General features: G+C 44.0%; 1 protein-coding gene across 1 annotated transcript in view; it reads right to left on the bottom strand.

The window, feature by feature from the left end:
• Positions 1–22,512, bottom strand: part of KCTD3 (potassium channel tetramerization domain containing 3) — a 41,183-nt gene extending 18,671 nt beyond the window's left edge. Inside the window, exons 1-9 of the mRNA XM_056852759.1 lie at positions 22,410–22,512; positions 13,095–13,148; positions 11,217–11,262; positions 7,230–7,303; positions 6,368–6,426; positions 6,050–6,130; positions 4,206–4,346; positions 3,919–4,009; positions 1,182–1,372 (exon numbers count right to left, since the gene is read on the bottom strand). Of these exons, the coding sequence (XP_056708737.1) occupies positions 1,182–1,372; positions 3,919–4,009; positions 4,206–4,346; positions 6,050–6,130; positions 6,368–6,426; positions 7,230–7,303; positions 11,217–11,262; positions 13,095–13,148; positions 22,410–22,483 (811 nt within the window). The 5' untranslated portion in view covers positions 22,484–22,512. The remainder of the gene's footprint in view (positions 1–1,181; positions 1,373–3,918; positions 4,010–4,205; positions 4,347–6,049; positions 6,131–6,367; positions 6,427–7,229; positions 7,304–11,216; positions 11,263–13,094; positions 13,149–22,409) is intronic.
• Positions 22,513–22,899: the final 387 nt, after the last annotated feature.

The raw sequence follows: 22,899 nt of genomic DNA on the forward strand, positions 1-22,899 counted from the left end.
CTTTACTACCACCAGCACAGATGAAGTGTAATTCCTTTGAAAAGCCACTTTTTTCCTTCTATTGCTGCAAACTAGCAACTGGGCTTGAAAATAAAGTAATCCTCCATTACTGTACTGCTGTGGTGCATAGACACAGTAATGAAAGATACCTAAGAAGTTTTTACTCTTCGTTTTTTTGTGCGTGGCACAGAACAATTTTCTATTATATTAGAATTAAGTCAACTGAATATTCATTATTCTAAAATGTATTTTTTTCCTACTCAGATGTTGACTCCTTCTGGGGCCTAAGTTACTTGCAAATAGGAAACCAACCCCCTCTCAAGTCTCTCTCTCTCTCTCTTATCGCATAACTAGTTTCATAAAAATGTATGCATCTAAGCTGATGAGTAAATTAAATGTATGGTGACAGCTCTTCATTGCCAGAGGAAACAATCTGTCATTACTGTTACATCATTACTTAAATGTTACTTTTGGAACTCAACAGATTCCTCGATTCATTCTCTCTTCCCCCCACTCAGAGGCTGCCACTGATATCTGGGAACAGGCATGTATTTTAATAAGCAGGACAAGCCATCAATCAGGTCTCTATTGTGGAGTGCTTGGCTTCTCTGAAAGCCTTTTTCATATTTATGCACCTTCTGGTAATGTGAAGCCTTTGGCTCTCAAGTTGTCTGATGGCCAATGCTGGGCATCTCTGCTAATATCTTCTCAAAAGATTATTAGTGGCAAAGCATTGCCCAAATTGTATTTTTTGAAGGTTATCAAAAGGAGACCTTGAGAAACACAGCTTTTAGTAAGAACAAGACAAGCTGGCAGTCATTTCAAACTGTCATCTCTAATTCCCACAGTGAGGCTCACATATGAAGCTGAAGTAAGTCAGGCACAAATGGAATTACTTTCGACTCATTATCACAATAGGCCTTAAAGAACACTTCAGTAAGTAACATATACCAACATCCATCCATTAAGGCAACTAGATTTTTTTAGAATGTCTCTTCTTTCTTAAGAAACTTTTCTGCCCTATAATTGATCTTAAGATAGCAAGCTATTTGAAAAAACACACACATTAAGTGTACATTAAACTCAGTTCAACATTTGGAGATTGTTGTAGGCAAACACACGTACGGTAATTTGGAAACCCTGAAATGACACATATTGGCAGCTAAAGAAAATCAACACACCTATTTCACTGCCACTGCCACCATCCTGAATGCTCCACAGGATGATGCTGCTCTCAGAGGCAACAGCAACCATTTTATCTTTGTCTCCGTGGGGGCCACCAACAACCTTGGCATTTAGAGCCACACGCTCAATAGTCCAGTCTAAATAGGGACTTGTAAACACCTGTTGCCATCCAGAGGATTCTTTGATTCTAAGAGAAAGAGAAATATTTTGAAGTAATCTCAAGTTTCTGAAAAACAAATGTTGTTATATATCCAAAATTAAGAACAAGCATCAGTTACACTAATCTCTAGGGCAGGAGTGAGGAACCTTTTTCCTGTCAAGGGCCATTTGCTCATTTATAACATCATTCGGGGGCCATAACCAGATGTAGATCTCCTGGCGCGGGGGGGGGGGGAGGCTAGGATTGCCAGGTCTCCAGCCACCACCTGGAGGTTGGCAACCACAGAGGAGCCACGCAGAGAAGGCCTGGAGGGCACCCCTGCTCCCCCCTCCCTCCCAGGCAGCCTGCAGCCGATCTTCAGGGAAGGAAGGGAGGAAGGAAGAAAAACAGAGAAATGGAGGGAGAGAAAAGGACGGAAGGAGACAAAGAAAGAGACGAGGGAGAGAGGGGGAGAAAGGAGAGTGACAGAAAAAGAGGGAGAGAAAAGCCTCCCCCCCACACACACACACCCGCAACTGGGCCCCAGGCTCCCCGCCTCCCCCAACACACACACACACACGGCAGCACACGCAGCCCCGCGCGACCGGGCCCCAGCCTCCATGCCCTCCCACCCCAAGTCCACAAAAGGCCCTCCAAGCCTGAACAGCTCCCGCGCGCATGTTCCGCCGCAGGGAGCCACCGGCCTCTCCCCACCCTTGCCGCTTGACAGGCGGCGAGAGGGGCTTACAGTGTGCCGCGGCGTTCCTGCATGCCATGACTGTAGGGGGCAGCCTTGGGGGAGGCGTCCCTCCCCCTCCCCTCGCCGACCAACAGTCGACGAGAGGAGGTCCAAAGGGCGCCGCAGCCTCAGGAACACCCTCGGGGAGGGCTGTGCTGTGCTGCGCCTCCGCAGCTGGGCCCTGGAACTCCCAAGGGCCACTGAAAATGTCCTTGGGCCGGACGTTCCCCATCCCTGCTCTAGGGAGCATGAAAATCTCTAACCTCTAGGGAGCTTTTAGAGTGAGTGAAACGCAGCTTATCTAGTATACTGATAATGGATACATGTGAGCATCTGACTATGCAAAATCACAAGAATTACCTCCTCCATAGGAAGACAGCATTCAATAAATTATTAGCATCACAGTGATTATCCTCCTTTGTGCATATACATACTTATGCAGTCAAGTTGAGGTATTTATTCTTGTTTAAAAACCCCAAAAGACTAGGCACTGCAGCATAACACACAGCTAGCCTTTTCTTTTAAGCAAACAAAACCCAGATATATCAGGAAACAGAACGTAATTATACTCTAAAGAAATAGCCCCTTCCCCAATTGGATTTTAAACTATTCTTAAAGAGCATGTTTCTGAAAGATCAAAAATGTATATGAAGCCAAAATATGTCTTAACACATTTCTATTTCACAGCTACAGCTTAGTATTGCAGCGGGTATCATGGAACAAGAATTCCAAACAAAAAAATGGACCTGTGTAAGTACTGAGATTGAGCATTCCTCAGGCGCCTAAAAAATGGAGAAATAGTCTTGGTGGTGGCAGCAGACACCTTACTTTGACACCATGAAGATAATTCACAGTGGGTAGCCGTGTTAGTCTGTTTGCAGTAGTCAAAAAGGGCAAGAGTCCAGTAGCACCTTAAAGACTAACAAAAACCATGGTAAGAGTTATTCCATATGTTAGGGCACTTATCACAGCCGTAAAAACATGAATGATGTGTTAAAGCACTAAATGCACAGATAATAAAAAACTAGGTGTTATGCCTGCTTGCTTGAAAAGCCACTGAAATGGAGGGGAGGGGTGTGGCACTCCATGTCTAAATATACTTGCAGTTTTGAAGAGTGGGGAGTGGCTTGAAATGACAAAGCTATACAGGCGTTCTTATGTGAAAAACATTGAGCAGGTCTACTGAACTAAGCTGTCTGTCAACTGCAATCTCATTCTAACGGCTTACTATTTAATATGCAAGCATACAGTTTGCATCAAAGTGCTAGGCTAAAATGGCACATCTTCCCCAGCATGACTACTTTTATGATGGTTTAAAATAAACGTATCACTGTTGCATTTGGCAATGGTACCTATTCCTAGATTAGAGGAATCAGTTCCTTCTGCTGTAACCACAGCCTGTTTGATACAGTGGTTCTGACTGTGGCAACCCACCCTTAATGCATTAATCCTGGCACTGACACTCTCAGGCTCTCACCTTAAGAAAGCAAAAATTCTGATGTGTGATTTAGAAGAAGAGTTGGTTTTTATATACCGAATTTCTCTACCTTTTAAGGAGAATAGAACCGGCTTACAATCTCCTTCCCTTCCTATCTCCACAACAGACACCTTGTGAGGTAAGTGAGGCTAAGAGAGCTCTAAGAGAGCTGTGACTAGCCCAAGATCACCCAGCTGGCTTCATGTGTAGGAGTAGGGAAACCAACCCAGGTCACCAGTAAATATTATATATACACATGCATTGTTCAAGTAAAGAAATTATGAGAGATGATCTAAGAAATCTTGCCCCAAACAGCAAGTTACAAATAATTTTTTTAAAAGTTAAACTGAAACATGGTACTACCCATTTTATTCCTACCTATAACAAACGGCAAAATGTGCATATGCAGCTACAATCCAGTTGTGATGACCAGCTACTATCAAAACTTTTCGAGGATCCACAGGAAACCCTTAAAACAAAAACAAACAACAACACAATCAAAAATATACAGCAGAGGTTAAGCAAAAGAATGGATAGCAATTTTATGTTCTAATAGCGAAATCAGCCAAATATGAGGATACTTAATTCTGAAGACTGAAGCTGTGAACTGGCAAGATCTCACTGACACTCAAAACGATTAAACAAATTAAGATTACTTTTCTCACCCAGCCTGACTGTATCCTCTCCACTACCAGCAAGCGAGGGCTGGATACTGACTCCTCGGGCCTCACTGTCAGGACTGCTCTGAGGTATTCTGTTGTCAGCAGAGGCCCCTGCAGAACTGCTGATCTTACGACTTGGAATGCCTAAGACAAAAAGCAGATATTTACCTAGGTTTGTTTTACTTGGCTTCAATAAAGACTGCTATGCGTTCAGTGCCGGCTAGTGCATATATTCATTCAAAACATTAATCACCATTCCTCTTTTCAACTGTACTGAACAATGACTTACCGTATATACTCGGGTATAAGCCGACCCGAGTATAAGCCGACCCCCCAAATTAGAGGCCAGAAAAGGGAATTTCTTATTGACCCGCGTATATGCCGAGGGGCAATAAGAAATTTCCTTTACCCGCAATGCTGCGCTCTAAAATGGCGGCCACCATTTTAGAGCGCAGGGCCCCTGCCCCAGGTCGCCCTCCCGCCGCCTCCCAGGCCCTCCCGACCCACCCCGACCCCAGTGCCATCCAAGGGGGGGAGGGGGAAAAGCCCCTGAACCCACTACTTACCTGGAGAGGCGGCGAAGCGGCGGCGGCGCGTCCTTTCTGGGCCGGCAGGAGGCCCCTCCAGGCCGCTGCCGGCCGGAGGAAGGCGCCCAGGCGCGTGGGCGGTAGCGGCGCGACGGGCAGGGGCCTCCCATGGCCCCTCCCAGCGGGGGAAAATGGCGGCGGGGGCCGGCGCAGCTTCCCTGCGGCTGCAGAGAGGCTGCCCAGGGCCCCTCCCAGCGGGGGAAAATGGCGGCGGGGGCCTGGGGGGGCCAGGGCAGTCTCTCTGCGGCTGCAGAGAGGCTGCCCAGGGCCCCTCCCAGCGGGGGAAAATGGCGGCGGGGGCCGGGGGGGCCAGGGCAGCCTCTCTGCGGCTGCAGAGAGGCTGCCCAAGACCCCTCCCGGCGGGAGAAAATGGCGGTGGCACGGCGGCGGCGGTAAGTTCCCCCCTCCCTCCTCCCTCCTTCTACCGTATTGACCCGTGTATAAGCTGAGGCCGGCTTTTTCAGCCCTTTTTTTGGGCTGAAAAACTCGGCTTATACATGAGTATATACGGTATGAACATCAAAAAACCCTGCCAAACAGAAGTCTTCAGCTTACAGAGTGCAATGACTTTGTGAGAGTACCAGCCAAGCCCATTAAAATGAAAGCAATCTCAACAGCACCAAGCACCACATCAATGTATGGCAGCCTTGTAACCAAGCCCTTTTATAGTTATCAAAATGTTTAGTGGGAGTATCATGATACTGCACTTCCCACAGCACTTTATTTTAGTTACTTTATTAGCTCTCTGTGGACTGAAAAAGATGACAGGTCACCTGGAGCAGCAATTACAGGAATGTCCACAACTTACTTTGAAGTCCTGAATTTGAAAGCAGAATTTCAGTCTTCAAAGTGCTGCAATCATTCCAATATTACGTCCCCTCTTGAAAGGATCTGCTGATTACAATCTCAGTTTCTACATCAGACCAAAATTCTAATCAGAATGCCTATAATACAAGTATAGATGTTACTAACAGCAGCTAAAGAAGGATTCTGGAGTTTGCCCAAGGAACAGCAGACATACACTTAGGAGAAAAACCTGATAAGGGCTTGAAGCTTTTTCACTGACATCAGCAGCCAGCTGTAAGGGAAGTATGGAAGTCCTTACAGTCTCTACAAATAGCAAGAATCCAACAGATGAGTAGTTCAAACTTCCTTTGACCAATCACAAGCTGAAAAATCGCCCATGATTCCAGAAACAGGAAGGTTCACAAGAGATGTTTCTTGCTGAGGTCAGCAAGAGAAAACAGTATACACTAATACCTGGAGGTGGGAGATATCCATGGAAAAGGACACTTCCACATGATGAGCGCTCCAGCTCTTCACACAACAGCAGTCTTCTTACTGGAAGATAAAGAGGTGTACACTAAGAACAAACTGTAAATAGGAAAAATAAAGCAGGGATTTCTTTAGTTGTTTTTTTACAAGAACAATTCTAGATTTCAAATGCCAACTTAGAAACAACTGAGTTCACTATGAAGGATCCAAATCTCTATGTGATTCCATACCATTCTGCCAGCTGGCTCTCAAACAGGGCCATTAAACTGATCACCAGAATCAAACTAGTGGGTTTATATTTACCTAAAGGCGTGATTCCATAAAACTCTGCTTCATGCCTCAGTACATTAATGCTTACTCCTCTGCAAAAAAAAAAAAGAGGTAGAAAACAGAAGCACTATTTGAACACTATGCTTAAGAAGTTTTGTAGAACAGAAATGAAAATTATAAATGCAAGCAGTCAAATCTCTTGAAGTTTCTTTTTCATGTTAACAAATCACTTTGACCAGATGAACAAAATCAACTTCTCGTGCTACTGTTAAACAGAAACCTCATACAAAGTATGAGGCACTCAACTGAAACCTGTATTCTTTGATAGAAGCATTATCATTAATAACTTCAACTGCTGTTCTTGTGACTCAGAGAACTAAGAGAAGCTTCCTGGATACATAGCAAGATACTAAGAGGCCAGTCTAATATACACCCAAAGCTAGGCCCACAGACGAGTATGTCTCTCTCACGTACCTAGAACAAGTACTGTTCAGTCTGAAGGAGTGCTGAGCTATGCATCTCCAAGCTCTAGTGAGATTAGGACACACTGTTTAGCTCTCATATCCGAGGTTTCCAAACTATAGCCTTTGAGGAGATCTCCAAGATCTCACACGTGAGAACGTGCAAAGCCTTTTGCAAAAGCTTAAGAGAGACCAGATAGAAGCTATCGGAATCAACAGGATCCCTACTCACCTAGAACGTCTGCGAAAATCTATTGCTACTGCAAAATGCCAGAACAAGTGCATTATTCTATCGCTTACACAAGTCTATTTCTGACATCCTACAAAAGGTAGGGATAGATTTAGAAATTCTTTTAAAGGTTCTTTAATGGAGTTTTATAACCTGTATCCCCTTGTGTTTTTAAAGTATTGAGAATTAAAATAGAGTTTCTCACCGCAAGTCTAGTTCCTTTGTTCGAAGGAAATTTAAAATAGGTGCAAATGCTGCAGGATCTCTGTCAATAAATATCTACAAATAAACGATATTCCATTTATTAATCTTGCTCAGAAGTTTTTGAATATGGGTATGATCTTTGCAATGATGAACATTTTTAAAGCCATGTTGACTTCAATGGCTTAGATTTAAGCACATATTCCCACTGAAACCAACAGGAAGTATCAAGACTTAATTTGGGAACTATTGTGCCATATATGTGTTATAACATCATAACACAATACAAGATAATTGAGTCTCATTAAAGCAAGGCAACTATGAAACCACTCAAAACAGTCCCTTTTCTTATTTTTAAAGTTTTCCTATCAAAGCGTAATAATATCAGCCATAGCGAGACTGTTCAGATGCCAGCTTCATCCCTGAGACAGCACCCCTAAAGTGGTATTGAGAACAGAATTTCCCATCTCTATCCAAAGTAAAGCAGCAGGTTAGGTAGCAGAGAAAGCTTGTGATTTCATCCCAAATAGAATATTTTGGGAAAGTAGCATCTAAACCAGGGTAGCCATTAACCAAGCTGTTACAGCAGCCAAGGCCGGGACTTACTGTCTGCTCCTTCACAGCCTGAGAGGAAGCAGGAGGAGCAGGTCCTAGTGGGTTCCCCGCCGTAGGCCTTGCCTGCTCAGCATAAGCCAACACCTTTCCTCTGAATCCTGCAAACAGCTAATTGGTGCAAATCCCGCCCTCTGAATCCATTGCACACAGCTGACTGGTGACCGGGGGGCAAGAGGCACATTCGAGCAGCGGGCATCACCCACTCAGCAGCAGCATGACTGTGCCTCCTGCCCCTTAAGGTCACCAGTCCCAGCCCTTTAAATCCCTGGCTGCCGCACTGTGAGCCCAGTCCACCACTGCCTGCTTTCCACTGAGAAGAGGCAGCCAGCATACCAGTTAATCAGGTGCCAGATAACAAAGCTCTGACTGTTTTCCCAGTTAAAAGTATATTAGATTTATTGCCTGGATTGAGCGGACTCCCCCTGCAGACTCCCATTTCACCCCCATGCTATTCCCAGCCATGATTTCAGGGTGCTACTGCACAATGGGAGAGGTCAGGAAGTGTGCTTCTGTGAACATCACTTCACCATCGTCATATAGGATCCAAGGCCTTGTCTTGAAGCATTTTGCATCGCTTCATGGTTGGTTTCTCCCAGATCTCTAACAGGGTGCTCATTTTAATGGTGAGAAGAGACTGTCTCACTTTGAATGGATACTCCCTAAAATCTGAAAATATTCCCCATGGATTTATTTATCTAATCAATCAATATCAGTGTTGCAATGAAACAATGAGAGGCTTTGGCCTACTTGTGGGCCTTTTGGGGCTGCCACTGTGAGACAGAGATGGCTGGAAATGGCTCAATGGTACACAGGAACTCTTACGTTTGACATCAGCTCTACAGCTCATCCATGAGAACATTTATTTACTAACATTACTTAGAGTTGCTGCATTCTGTGCATCCCACCTTCAACGGGGTTGAGCTGGCCCTTGCTGACTCGACTAAGAGCCATGGGGTTATACTGGATCCAATATTTCTCCTGGAGCAGCAAGGTCATGGATCTGCAAAACACTTTCTTCCAACAGTTTAAAATGGAAGATGGCCCTTTAACTTGACATGGCTGATATGGTCACCTGGATCCATGCCATGGTAACATCAACCCTAGACTATTGTCAGGCTCTCTACATTGGTCTCCCATATAGTCACCTCAGGGACTCCAGTTGGTGAAGAATGCCACACCTCCATCATTATCAGGAGCTAGGCAGAGCATGCATATTACACCCACTCCGCAGTCATTCCATTGGCTGCCCATCATTTACCAGGTTCAATTCAAGGTACTGGCTATCACATACAACAGCCCTTCAGGGCCTAGGATGCTCATATCTGTCAAACTGCCTCCACCACAATAGCTTTGCTTATCAGAGCAGAACCTTCTACAGGTGTCACTCTGCAAACGGGCAAGATCAACAACTATCCATTAATGTGCATTATTATAGAATGCACCTTATGGAACGACCTGCCTGAAGAGGTCAGGAAGGCTCCCACTCTCCTGGTACTTTGCAAATTGCACAAAACTGAATTATTCAGGTTAACATTTTTTCAAAGGAAATAGGACTTAATTATAACAACGATTCAAGAAGAATGCTTTAATAAATGGACTGTAGACTATACTACTGTGTATAGCTTGTACTGTCACTGTATGCATTATCCTACTATGTAATATTTCTGCATCACTTAACATGCCAAGCTAATGCTTATGCTTTGTTGCAGATTTTACTTGGTTTTAAATTTCCACATCTTAATCCTGTTACATTGCTTATCAGACACCCCATCATGCTGACTGCATTGACTCATAAAGAGTAATCCACCTTGCAACTCACAGAGAAGGGCAGACTATAAATAATAGGTTCTTGTAGGTTATTCGGGCTGTGTGACCGTGGTCTTGGTATTTTCTTTCCTGACGTTTCGCCAGCAGCTGTGGCAGGCATCTTCAGAGTAACACTGAAGGACTGTGTCTCTCAGTGTCAAAGTATGTTGGAAGAGTAATTTAGTCAGAAGGGGGAATTGACTCACTGTCCTGCAAAAAGTATCAAAGGTAATGTGCTAATCATTGTCCTGTAAGCATCAAGGTCATAAGCTGGTTAGGGTGTGGTATGTTAATGTGAAACCATTGTATCCTGAAGTGATCTTGTTAACATGTGGAATCCAAAGCTGATCTGCATGGCTATTGTGGACTGTAGTCTTTGTTAGTCTGGAGGTTTTCAGGACAGGAAGCCAAGCCTTATTCATTCTTAAACACTCTTCTTTTCTGTTAAAGTTGTGCTGATGTTTATGAATTTCAATGGCTTCTCTGTGCAATCTGATAAAATAGTTGGTAGAATTGTCCAGTATTTCAGTGTCTTGGAATAAGACCCTGTGTCCTGTTTGACCGTGCAAGACGGATCTGTGAACCACAGTTTCTCAAGGAAGAAATTAATCATCTAAACCACACGCTGCTAGCAAACGGCTATTCCAGAAATGAAATCAGAAGGGCCATTAAACCAAACAAAAATCAGAAAACTCAGGAAAAACAGTCTCCCATGGGAAAGGTGTTCTTGCCATTTATTAAAGGAGTCACAGATCGGATGGAGAAACTTTTGAAAAAACATAACCTACAAACAGTGTTTAAACCAAGAAAATACAACCGATGCTACAATCAGCAAAAGACAAAAGAGACCCCCTCACCTCTTCAGGAGTATATTGTATACCCTGCAGTTGTGGACAAGTTTACATCGGGACCACACAACGCAGCATACAAGCAAGAATAAAAGAATATGAAAGATACTGCAGACTTGGCCAACCTGAGAAATCAGCAGTGGCTGAACATGGACTGACCCAAACAGGACACACGGTCTAATTCCAAGACACTGAAATGTTAACAAGATCACTTCAGGATACAATGGTTTCACATTAACATACCACACCCTAATCAGCACATTACCTTGATGCTTACAGGACAATGATTAGCACATTACCTTTGATACTTTTGCAGGACAATGACTCAGCTCAAACCCAACCCCCTTCTAAATTACTCTTCCAACACACTTTGACACTGAGAGACACTGTCCTTCAGTGTTACTCCTCTGAAGATGCCTGCCACAGCTGCTGGCGAAACGTCAGGAAAGAAAATACCAAGACCACAGTCACACAGCCCGGATAACCTACAAGAACCTATGAACTCTGACCGTGAAAGCCTTCGACAATACTATAAATAATGTTAACAAATAAATGTTTTCATGGTCCTATAAGTAGCTATACTAGCTAGGTACAAAAATTACATATTAGCACCATCTTTGTTACAATTATTTAGAAAACCTATATCTTGTACATTTACATACTTTGTACACATATATGAGATCCAATATTCATATCCCAAGAACTTAAAACAAAATACTCACAGCACCAGTTTCATCTTTCAGTGTGGAAATTCTTCCACTCAACAAACTGAAAAAAACAACAAAAATAAGTTAAAGCTTATTTTGAAAAGGGGGTGGAAAGAAAGAAAATTATTTCATAGCTTTCTCATATTATATATATTAATAAAGGCTCATAGCAGAACTACAAGATGTGAAGGAATTACAGAATTCCAAACCTTGCTGTTTTTCTCATAAAGCTTGTGCAGGGTATCAACAGATAAAATTAACCCTCTCTTCTGTCTGTGATTCTCTACTGCAAGTGTATCCCCAAACACAAAGTTTGCTTTATTTTGGTAAATACCATATTTTTTGCTCCATAGGACGCACCTGACCATAAGACGCACCTAGTTTTTAGATTTTTTCTTGTTTTCCTCCTCTAAAAACTTGGTTCAAAGCAACAGAAATTTCGGGTTTGGGTATAATTCCGGTACACTGGGGGGAGGAGGGAATCTTACTTTTTGGGACGAGATTTGGTTCAGCTTCCTATTTGTAGGGCAATCTGATGTCTAGAAGGGAGAACAACTATGTAGGGAAGGAGTTAAAAGAAAAGCAGAGTGAGAAGATTAAGCACCCTCCACTGGAAACCTCTTGGGAGGCTGGGAAACCTCTTGGGAGGAGCTGCGGCGGTACCTCAGCCATGCCGTCCCCAGCCGCTGCAAGCCTCAGGCTAGGACCTTCTGCATGCCAAGCAGATGCTCTGCTATTGAGCCATAGCCCTTCCCCTGATGCTGTCTCAAAGCAGTACAGGCCACAACTTAAATGCTTCCAAAACAACAACAACAACACTCACACACACTGTACAAAGAAAGTATCCCAGAGTAAGAAACTTTCAAGGCCTAAAACAAAAATTAGGAACTAGGTACTGTTAACAATATGACAAGTACTCTGTCAGAAGAATGAACATATGAAAATTTGCTACAGATCCACTAGATTACCTTTTCAAATAAACAACAGTTAATTCCAACAAAAACATATATCAGATTGAAAAGCTGGGAATGTTCCTCTCCCACACACAATTACCTTCCCCCCCCTTTATTTTATTAAAGAAGAAACTATTGCTGGAACACACAGCTAATAGTTTATAACTAGGGGTGCCAACCCCCAGGTACTAGCTGTAGATCTCCTGCTAATTCAACTGATCTCCAGCCAATAGAGATCAGTTCACCTGGAGAAAATGATCACTTTGGCAATTGGACTCTATGGCATTGAAGTCCCTCTCCTCCCCAAACCCCGCCCTCCTCAGGCTCCACCCCCAAAACCTCCCACCAGTTGCAAAGAGGGACCTAGCAACCCTATTCCGGTATCCAAGTTGCCAAGACCAGATAACTTTATCAAGAATTCATGAGAAAGGAGCTAGATTGGTTGGGACTTAAGTGTTGCTAACAAACAAAAACTTTCATTAGTTTACCATCTCTGACCCCCCACCCCCACAAACACTCCTTCATTCTCTCAATGTAGAAGAGTTGGTTTTGATATGCCAATTGTCTCTACCTTTTAAGGAGAATAGAACCGGCTTACAATCTCCTTCCCTTGTATGGTAGGTGAGGCTGAGAGAGCTCTAAGAGTACTATGACTAGTCCAAGGTCACCCAGCTGGCTTCATATGTAGGAGTGGGGAAACCAACCCAGTCAACCAAATTAGAGCCTGCTGCTCATTTGTAGGAGTGGAGAAACCAACCCGGTTCACCAGATTAGAGTCCGCCACTCATGTGAAGAAGTGGGGAATCAAACCCAGTTCTCCAGTAGCTATCAAAATATTTAACAACATTTTAAAACACACTTATTTGGGAGTCAGTCACATATAAGTAACTTCTCTTAACATTTATTAAACAAACATGTGTAACTTTGGGCTACAAAATACCTGGAAAAAAAGGAATCCGGAATCCACATTAGTGTTTGTCTTGAAGTGCTGAATCTAGAAGAAAGAAATCAGAAGTCAAGTATTGCAGCTATGTAGTTCTTTATCATCAGCATTTGGGGGAAAAATCATCTGTAGAAATATTTATTCATAAGTAGTTTCTTTTGTGCCTAAGGAAAATCACACTTGAAAACAGAATTACAATGAACCAATCACCCTTATATAATATTTAATCTATATCTAAAAGCTGCCATATCCAAGCTATTTATTCAAGGTGCCCCTCTGAAGTCAGGTTTCAGAGCAGATTCTATAACAGGAAATCCTTTAAAGACAAGGCTGTCTTCTGGAAAAACAAACAAACAAACACACTAAGGAAAATAATCATCAAGGCCCCAGTCCCACCAAAGATCATTGTGTCAATCACTGAAAGCAGTGAAACAAAGTTATTTCTTTGTTTTAAATGGGATTTTGAACCAGGCCCAAACATTTAGGACTGAGTTGTGAAAATATTATACTTTGTTACCATTATTGAAGTGACTATAATGTAAGTGATCCTGTAAAATTCAGTGGGGTGGCTGAGGGCCAATAAACTGAAGGTTAAACCAGATAAGACTGAGGTGCTGTTGGTCAATGACAAAGTTGCTTGAGGAGTCACCCTATTCTGGAGGGGCTGCAATCCTCATAAAGGAACAGGTTCACAGCTTGGGGATGCTGCTGGATCCTCACCTACAGCTAGAGGTTCTGGCCTCTTCTGGGGCATATCACACCTTATATCAGCTTCAGCTGATATGCCAGCTGCAGCTTTTCCTCGAGAAGTGTGATCTGGCCATGGCAATTCATGCTTTGATCATATCCAAGTTACACTACGACAAGTGGGAACCTGAAAGGACTTGCACAAGCATCTCATTTCCCCACTCCCTCTATTCCCCTTTGCCTTTCCTGAAAGCCCCCCTAGACATTCCCCTTTTCTTGCTTCCCTCTCTCCTAAGTTTGCCAACCTCCACGTGCGGCATGGAGATCTCCTGGAATCAGAGATTAGTTCCCCCTTAGGGTTGCCTGCTCCAGGTTTGGAAATTCCTGAAATTTGGCTTGAGGTTAAAGCCACTGGAAAGCAGCCATGGTAAAACTTCAATGTTAATACAGAAATTAAGAATCACCACGTTCCCCTTCTGACCCCCCAAAAAACTGGTGCTAGGAGTTACAGAACCCACATGGACAGAAAGCAGTGTGTGCTGAGGTGCAGTAGTGAGGGGGGGGGGGGACCAAGCAAAATGGCTTCCAGAGAAACTGTATGGTATAGCAGTTGGAGTGTCAGACTAGGATCTGGGAGACCCAGGTTTGAATCCCCACTCTGCCATAGAAGCTTGCTGAGTGACCCTGGACCAGTCACGCACTGTCAGCCTAATCACCTGAGGATAAAATGGAGAATGATATAAGCCACTTTGGGTCTCCACTGGGGAGAAAGGTGGTGTACAGATGAACTAATAAATAAAAAAGATGCTTCTTGAGTGGAAGCCCCCCCGCCCCAAACCTGATTATCACTGCAGCCCCTGCAACCTGTATTTCTTTTGTCCATACAGGCCCCTTGAATTTCTGCATGAGCTTTTTGAGGGCAAAAGTGGTTACTGGGGGAAGGCGAAGGCAGGGAAAATCCACGGTTGCCAGCATAGTGGACTAATGATTAGCAGGATACAACCCAATGGTCTTGTGAGGTATAACATTCAAAAACAAGTTTGACTGAACTCAGTGTATAAACTAACAATTGAATCCTAGAAAACAGATCAATCTGTATTAGCTGATTAAGTAACTGTACCTACACAAAAACACCAAACAGAATCAGATGCGTCACTGTATACAGAATCACAGGCTGCAGAAAATAAGTCTGAAGTAAAGGCTCATCTCCAACTTGTATCATCATCCAAAGTATACCACTCTCTCCTTCTGAATAATGATACTATTCACAATAAAAACACAGTAATATAAATACCATATAATCATTTATGTACATAATACAAGATGTGCACAGCTGTACAACAGGGGAACATGACAAAACCAAACCATCTCTGGGGGGAAAAGAAAAGGCTCTGAATATAGAGTAGGCATTCTGAGACTGAAGGCTGTGATAAACTAGAATTTCTCTCCCCTACCAAAAAAACAACATTTGCTATCTGCACTTTTTTCCCCCTCCAACTTGATTACATGTTTTGGCTAATAACAGGATCCCACAGTACTCCCACACAAATTCCAAGAAAGTGAAGGGAAACTGCAGAGTGGCAGTAGTTTATGAACTGAACCGACATACAATTTATACTAAAGGACCCCCATCTAACATCTACGAGAAAGCTGAGGTGCTCTGAACCTTCACAGCCAACAAGAGTCTACTCTCAGAGGACAATTTTTGGTCTACCAATAAGCAGGACACCATGTTTTGTTTATTTAAAAAATGTTATAGCCTTATATGCCTATAACTAGAATTATCAGGTAGCAAGGATGATAATTGTGTCAATTATTTTTAACAATACATCAGTGATAGTGCTGTTGTTCATTTACCAATCAAATGACTGTTATCACAAACCTGCTTTCTTGAAATAACATTCACCTAAAACTAGACTACGAACTAACATAAAGTCTGAGAACGGTTTGGACATACAGAAGCTAACTTATTATTGTTATGTTGCAATTCGTCCCACAGAAAATAGCAATTGTGAACTTACCCAAGAATGCAAGTAGTATAGAATTGTATGAAGGCACCATACTAGCTAACCCACAGAAGCTGCCTTATACTGAATCAGACATCTGGTCTATCAAGGTCAGCAGTGTCCGATTGGGAATGCCCCATTTTCTGGAGAAGAGATTTTGAAAGGCTTTTGGCGGCCAGGGAACCACTTTGCAGGCGCTGAGGCAGCGCCTCTCCTACGCCATCCCCGGCTACCAGGAGGCTCAGGAATGGGCTGTTAATATGGTATATAGTTGTTTATTAAGCAGAATGTTCATAGTGGGTCCATATATCAGAGGTAGCATCCAGTTTACTTGCAGGGTTCCCCAAGTCCAATCTCTGGCATTCAGTTAAAATCACTTGTAGTACTAGGTACAAAAAACTTCTACCTCCAGCTCTGGAGAACCATTTTCCCCACAGAAAACAGTGAGGCTGCGCAAGGAAAAACCTGGCGCAACAACACTGTTGCTGGAGGGAGCATTCCCAGGCTGGTGGAGCTTAGGAAGCTGACTAATATGTGCTCCGCCCCCGGGAACACACACCCCCATGCCGGCGCCGCATGTCTCTTCCGGGATTGACGCCCCAGAGAGACTGCGCTGCCAGGGGAGCAGAGTGCAGCTCCGTGGTTCCCAGGCACCAACGGAGCTGTCCCTGCCGCCAGCGTTAAGTGCCTCTTATCACGGAATAAGAAACACTATGCTGGTGGCGGGGTCACACCACCTCCTAAGCTCAATCGCCCCCCCCAACCTCAGGAATGGGCTCTAAGTGTTATAGCAAAACTGTATGAGAATATTGTAGAATCATTTTTATGTTTACATTTTAAAAAAAAATAAATCACTTACAGAGTAATCCTCAAGAAGGGCAAATGGCCATGGGAGCTGGCATGATCCCTGCGCCGGCGTTAGTGCCATTTGCACTGGCTAAACTGGCACTAACACCGGCACTAGGCCACTTCCACCGGTGTCGGGGAGCAGCGCAGCAGCGCCATGTTTGGTCACCTCACTGGCAGTGTTTTTCCGGTGCAAGGGCTCACACCAGCACCAAAAGGGGTGCTCCTAGGGGCAGGGCTGACTTTAGTCCGCTCCCTAAGCCCTCTCGCCCCGGGAACACCCCCTTTTGCACACACAAACTTTTCTTCAGTTCCTTCTGCTCTGCCGTGAGCATACCAAAGGAACACCAACAGTAAACTGGCTTCCTTACCAATGCTAATGTTTTCTTATTTCCCCCCCCCATCAACCGTTTAGATATGTTTATATCCATTATACTGTAAGATCTCGAGGACTCAGTCTGAAGAGCAGCAACCATTGTTCTTCAGACTAATATACAAATATAATTAGACAACTATGTAGGTCACCTAACATGTTTATCACCCTGTTCTCTGTTGCATCACAGCTATGTTGATAGCAAAAAATGAGAGTAGTGCTTTTAGCCATCCTATTTATACTATACTGCATGCACCTACCATAGAATGAATAGAGTACGTGCCATATTACCAGCAGTTCACCATTTCACCTTGTGAAAAATTCACAGATTTTTCTCCATGGCATGCCATATAAACATCTAATTGGGTTTTTAATCATTCTTTGAATTTCCAGTCACTGCCATTCAGTTGGAAATCAGCGTAAACACACCGTTGTACCCATTTTCTCTTCTTGAGAGCCAAAATAGGCCTAACAGTTAAGAATATGCACTAAAAGATAAAAATATCGCTTCCTTAGGCAAGCCACCATTTTTTTAAGAAGACAAAGGGGCTGTCAAGTTGCAACTGAGTCATGATGACCCCATCCACAGAGCATTCCAGGCAAGAAATGAGCAGAGATGGTTTGCATAGCAAGCCCGGCCTTCCATGGTGATCTCACATCCAAGTACTGACCGTGGCCAACCTTGCTTAGCTCCCAAGCTCTTAGCTTGGGCTGAGCTGGGCTATTTGGGTTGCTACCATTCGTTAAGCCTCACACAAGTACAATTATATGTAAACATACCCATACAACCCAAATTTACTCAAATTTAAGGTTGACAATGAGGAAATTGAAATTGTTCAAGACTTTCCATTCCTTGGCTCCATCATCAACCAAAAGGGAGACTGCAGTGAAGAAATCAGAAGGAGATTGAGACTGGGAAGGGCAGCAATGAAGGAGCTAGAAAAGATTCTTAAGTGTAAGGATGTGTCACTGGAAACCAAGATCAAGTAAATTCATGCCATAGTATTCCCTATTACTATGTATAGGTGTGAAAGCTGGACATTGGACAATGAAGAAAGCTGACAGGAAGAAAGTTAATTCCTTTGAAATGTGGTGTTGGAGGAGAGTGTTATGGATACTGTGGACTGCCAAAAAAAAACAAAAAAACAATTCAGTGGGTTATAGATCAAATCAAGCCTGAACTGACCCTAGAAACTAAAATGACTAAACTGAGGCTGTCATACTATGGTCAAATTATAAGACAAGAGTCACTGGAAAAGACAATCATGCTAGGAAAAGTTGAAGGCAGCAGGAAAAGAGGAAGATCCAACCAGAGATGGATTGACTCTATAAAGGAAGCCATGGCCCTCAATTTGCAGGATCTGAGCAAGGCTGTTAAGGATAGGACGTTTTGGAGGACACTGATTTATAGGGTCGCCATGAGTCAGAAGCGACTTGATGGCACTTAACACACACCAACACTAGAAAATGGAGCCAATACTAGACCAATGAAGGCCCAGGTTAAAAAAAAATGGGAGAGGGGGCTTTCAAAAAATTTCCAGTGGAAAAATTGTAAACTTGGGGAAAAACTGAAAAAGCTCCTAAGGAATATTTTCTCTTATACAGCAAAAAGTTCTGTAAGGCAAGGTTTTAAAATATTGTTTTAAAATATTCTTTCCTCGCTCAAATAGGCAATATTTACCCAATATTAAGTACGCACTGTAGATCAAATCCCTTCCTCTTTCAGATACTTTCAACGTTCCCAGGCAAGAGGCAGACACAATTTTTTTCTCCACAGAGACGAACACAGCATGAAAGAAGGATCATGGTTTGTGGGGCATACAATCATTCCAAAGGTCTCTGTGGTAATTAGGGATTGCAGATTTTTCTATTCAATTTCTAGACAATATTGACTGCATGAACACCTTCTAAATTGGGACAATTAAAATCTTCTTGTTTATACAATGTTTATGACTTACTTTTAACTTATTTTCCCAAGTTTAAAAAAAGCATAGGGTGCCATAGCTGAACACATTTGTAATTTTTTTTTGGGGGGGGAACCTAAGTCATAAAAGATAATACGGAAACTCTGATATAGTTCAAACTGATGCAGGAGCACCACTGGCAGATGCCAACTATCAGGAACTTTATCTTTCCAGTGCTTAAGCAGCTCTACTGGTTGATAATCTGATTCCAGGCTAAATTTAAAGGTAAAGTTTCTTATTGTCAAAGCCTTAAGCAGTCTGGGACCAAGGTAGTTTAAGGGCTGCCCGCTCCCCTATGGTGCTGGCAAACAGTTTTCAAAGGTGCTGTTCCATGTTCCCTTTTCCTTCAGAGGTGAGGTGTGTAGCCACTAAGGACAGGACCATTTTCCAGTGCAACACCTCATCTGTGGGATGCTCTCTCCATTGCTTTCTGCTTTGACCAAATTTGACATTTTTCAGCTCCAGGTTACAGCATTTTTTAATATTTTATATCCCCAGGCTTTTTCAGACAGTTCACACTTTATTGCTTCTGGCTTTGGTTGCTGGCTTTGCTGTTTTTACTGCTGTGAGTTACTTTACACCTCAGTTTATGTTCTTGTATTAAAATAAGCTTCAATGTTATAATAAAAGGATATTGAATTTTTCAATTAATATCCAGTTTTTGTTAGGTGTTCCCCCCACCCCTCCCCACGAAATTTAACAACCAGGCTGGTGCAGGAAGATGGCACAGCCGTTTTCAGGGCTTTAAAGGTTCTGGAAACTGTATATGTCTAAATTATACTAGATAACCTTAGAGAAGATATCCAAAGTAGCTCAAACACCTGCAGTGAAATCTTAAATATCCATCCAGGTCCACTGAAATCAATGGGCATAGGATGGTGTAACTGCTTGCAACTGCATTATTGGTCTTTTAAATATATTGTTACAATTTCAGGATCTAGGGAGACTTACCGGCCAAGAATCCATTAGCTGTCTAATCATGTAACAAGAAATATGTGAAAAGATAGTGTCCCTACAGTACAGAAGATGTTTAGTGATTATCGATCTGAGATTTTTCCAGTCCTGGCCACTTTAGTTCTAGACAAACCAATAAGAATACTATGATGATATACTGATATACTAAATACCTTAACAGAGTAATGGGCAGAGCAATCCTGAAGAGGAAGGGGGCAAATGCCCTTAGGAGCAGGTGTGACCCCTGCACTGGCATTAGTGCCACTTGTGCTGTAAAAATGGGCACTAACGCCATCGCAGGGCACTGGGGAGCTGAGCAGTGCCAAACATGGGTGCTGTCATGGCCGCCACAACAGCATTTCTCCAGTGCAAGGGCTTGCACTGGCATCCCGTAGGTGGGGGCTGGCTTTAGTCAGCTCCCTGAGCCCTTTCGCCCCAGGAACACCCTCTTTTGCCGACGCAAACTTGCGCCGGCAAAAGTGGTGGCACAGACCCATTAAACTGTGTGGAGCAGTTTCATGGGGTTTAGGAAAAATTCCTACTCTCGGGTTGCTGCATCAGCCAGCCAGCCACTCAGGAGGAGGGGCAGCGGCGCTGTCACTAGACCTGTCACAACTGCCCCCCCCCCTTAGAATTGTGCTGCAAATTAGCTATTGCCAGTAACATGGGCAGGGTTCCTCACTGACTGGAAAAGCCCCAAGCACCTGGGTCCTTGTATAAGAAATCTGTAATATTCTTTGTAACGTATGTCTTCCTCTCCCCTTTAGGCTTGTACACAGAAGGTTCAATTCCTAGCTTACTCAAAAGTGTCCTTCCAACCTTGCTGCACTGTTTCCCCCCCAATTTTATCTTGTATTCACAGACACGGATATTAAAGTACAATACACACAAATCCCTGATCAAGTACAAATGATGTACTTATGCAGAAACAGCCTGATGCAGCAATTTGTACTACTAAGGCCTTACTTCTAAATATTTTAAGGGGACATACATAAATTTGCATTTCTGTTGTTTTTAAATGTTGGAGTTTTAAAAATATATTTGCCTATTTCAAAAAATATAAAATAAAAAAAAATCCTACACTTTCCATCATCTATACAACATAGGTTATATGGCAGCATGCTACCAGTATTTTTAGCACTGTAATGTTAAGTAATATTTATTTACTTTTTTATTCCCATATTTATAATATTTGTAATGGTTATTTACTTTTTTATACCCATCCTTTCTCCCAGTGGGGAACCAAAGCAGTGTACTGCATTCTCCACTCCCCCGTTTCATCCTCACAAATACTCAGTGAGGTAGGTTAGGCTGAGAATGTGTGACCAGTCCAATCACCTAGCAAGCCTCCACTGCATAGCCATGATTTGAACTCAGATCTCCCAGAGCCTAGTCCATCACACTATCACATCACACTGGCTTTTCAGCTTCTATGATTGTGTGGCTGCACACTCAAAACAGCTCCTGTTGTACCTGCTGAGCCCTAAACCACCCCACTGTATTCCCTACCTAAGGACATGCTAAAGGTAGATTTTTCTTCACTGTCTTTCAGTACATGTTTATAGGGGCCCGAAACCCACAATGCTGCTGCATTTGCCTTGTTTGGGGGCTTCCTAGAGGCACCTGGTTGGCCGCTGTGTGAACAGACTGCTGGACTTGATGGGCCTTGGTCTGGTCCAGCAGGGCTTTTTCTTATGTTCTTATGATGTTGTAAATCATCTGCTGAAGCTGGAGGGTGAGAGATTCAAAGCTGATAAAAGGAAGTATTTCTTCACACAACGCATAGTTAAATTGTGGAACTCCCTGCCCCAGGATGTGGTGATGGCTGCCAACTTGGAAGGCTTTAAGAGGGGAGTGGACATGTTCATGGAGGAGAGGGCTATCCATGGCTACTGGTAAAAATGGATATTAGTCATGATGCATTCCTATTTTCTCCAGGATCAGAGGAGCATGCCTATTATGTAAGGTGCACTGGAACACAGGCAGGATGGTGCTACTGCACTCGTCTTGTTTGTGGCTTCCTAGAGGCACCCGGTTGGCCACTGTGTGAACAGACTGCTGGACTTGATGGGCCTTGGTCTGATCCAGCAGGGCCTTTCTTATGTTCTTATGATTATAAGTCTACAGCAACAACGGGTTCCTGCTTTGGAGGTACGGGAAGCTAAATACAGTTGTCTGAACTCGTGTAAGCATTACTGGTTCCTGGAAAATAACCCCGCCGATTGCTGGAGTTTTAAAAACATGGATAAAAAAAATAAATAAAATAAAGCAATTTTATGGCTTTAAGGAGCTGTTTTTTCCCACCTTTATTCCAGGAAACGGCACTGCTGAAACATACAGTTTCCAACAGGCACCCGCCCCATTTATTTTAATCCCGACCGAAGGCGTTTCCCTTCCGCAGTCAGCCCCCTTCTCCGACCGGGACTCCAGACGCCCCCCCCCCCGCACCCCCTACGCGCCACTGCCGCCCCTTCCCGCTCACCTGGTGCCCCCGACGTTGAGCTGGATGATCTCCCCGCTCCCCGCGCCGGCCAAGGCCGCGCCGTTCCCCGCCATCTTCCCCGGCAGCGCCTCCTGCCCCGAGCCCGGCCCGCCGCTGCCTCCCCCTGCCGCCTCCGTCTCGGGGCCGAGGGGAGCCGCGGCAGGAGGCGGCGGCGGCGGGGGAGAAAAGGGAGCGTCCAGCGAGGCCTCGCAGCCCCCTGCGACCAGCAAGGGACGCGCCGAGAGCAGGGCCGCCGGCTCAGGCGGAGGAATCCCGGCAGCCTCCCAGCCTCTCGTCGCAAGGCCCGGCAAGGCCGCCTCCGACGCTTTCTAGCCCCGAACGCGGCTGCTCTCTATGGCAGGGGAATGCCATGGCAACGCGCGGGCACCTGGAGGAGGGAATTCCGCAAGGGACAAAATACCAACGCTTGCAGCTTCTTCGCGAGAGCAAAGAACGGGCGCGGGGGGAATGCAAAACGCAGGCGAGGAAG

This window comes from Euleptes europaea, chromosome 7 (genome assembly GCF_029931775.1).
Source record: "Euleptes europaea isolate rEulEur1 chromosome 7, rEulEur1.hap1, whole genome shotgun sequence".
Classification (NCBI taxonomy): Eukaryota; Metazoa; Chordata; class Lepidosauria; order Squamata; family Sphaerodactylidae; genus Euleptes; species Euleptes europaea.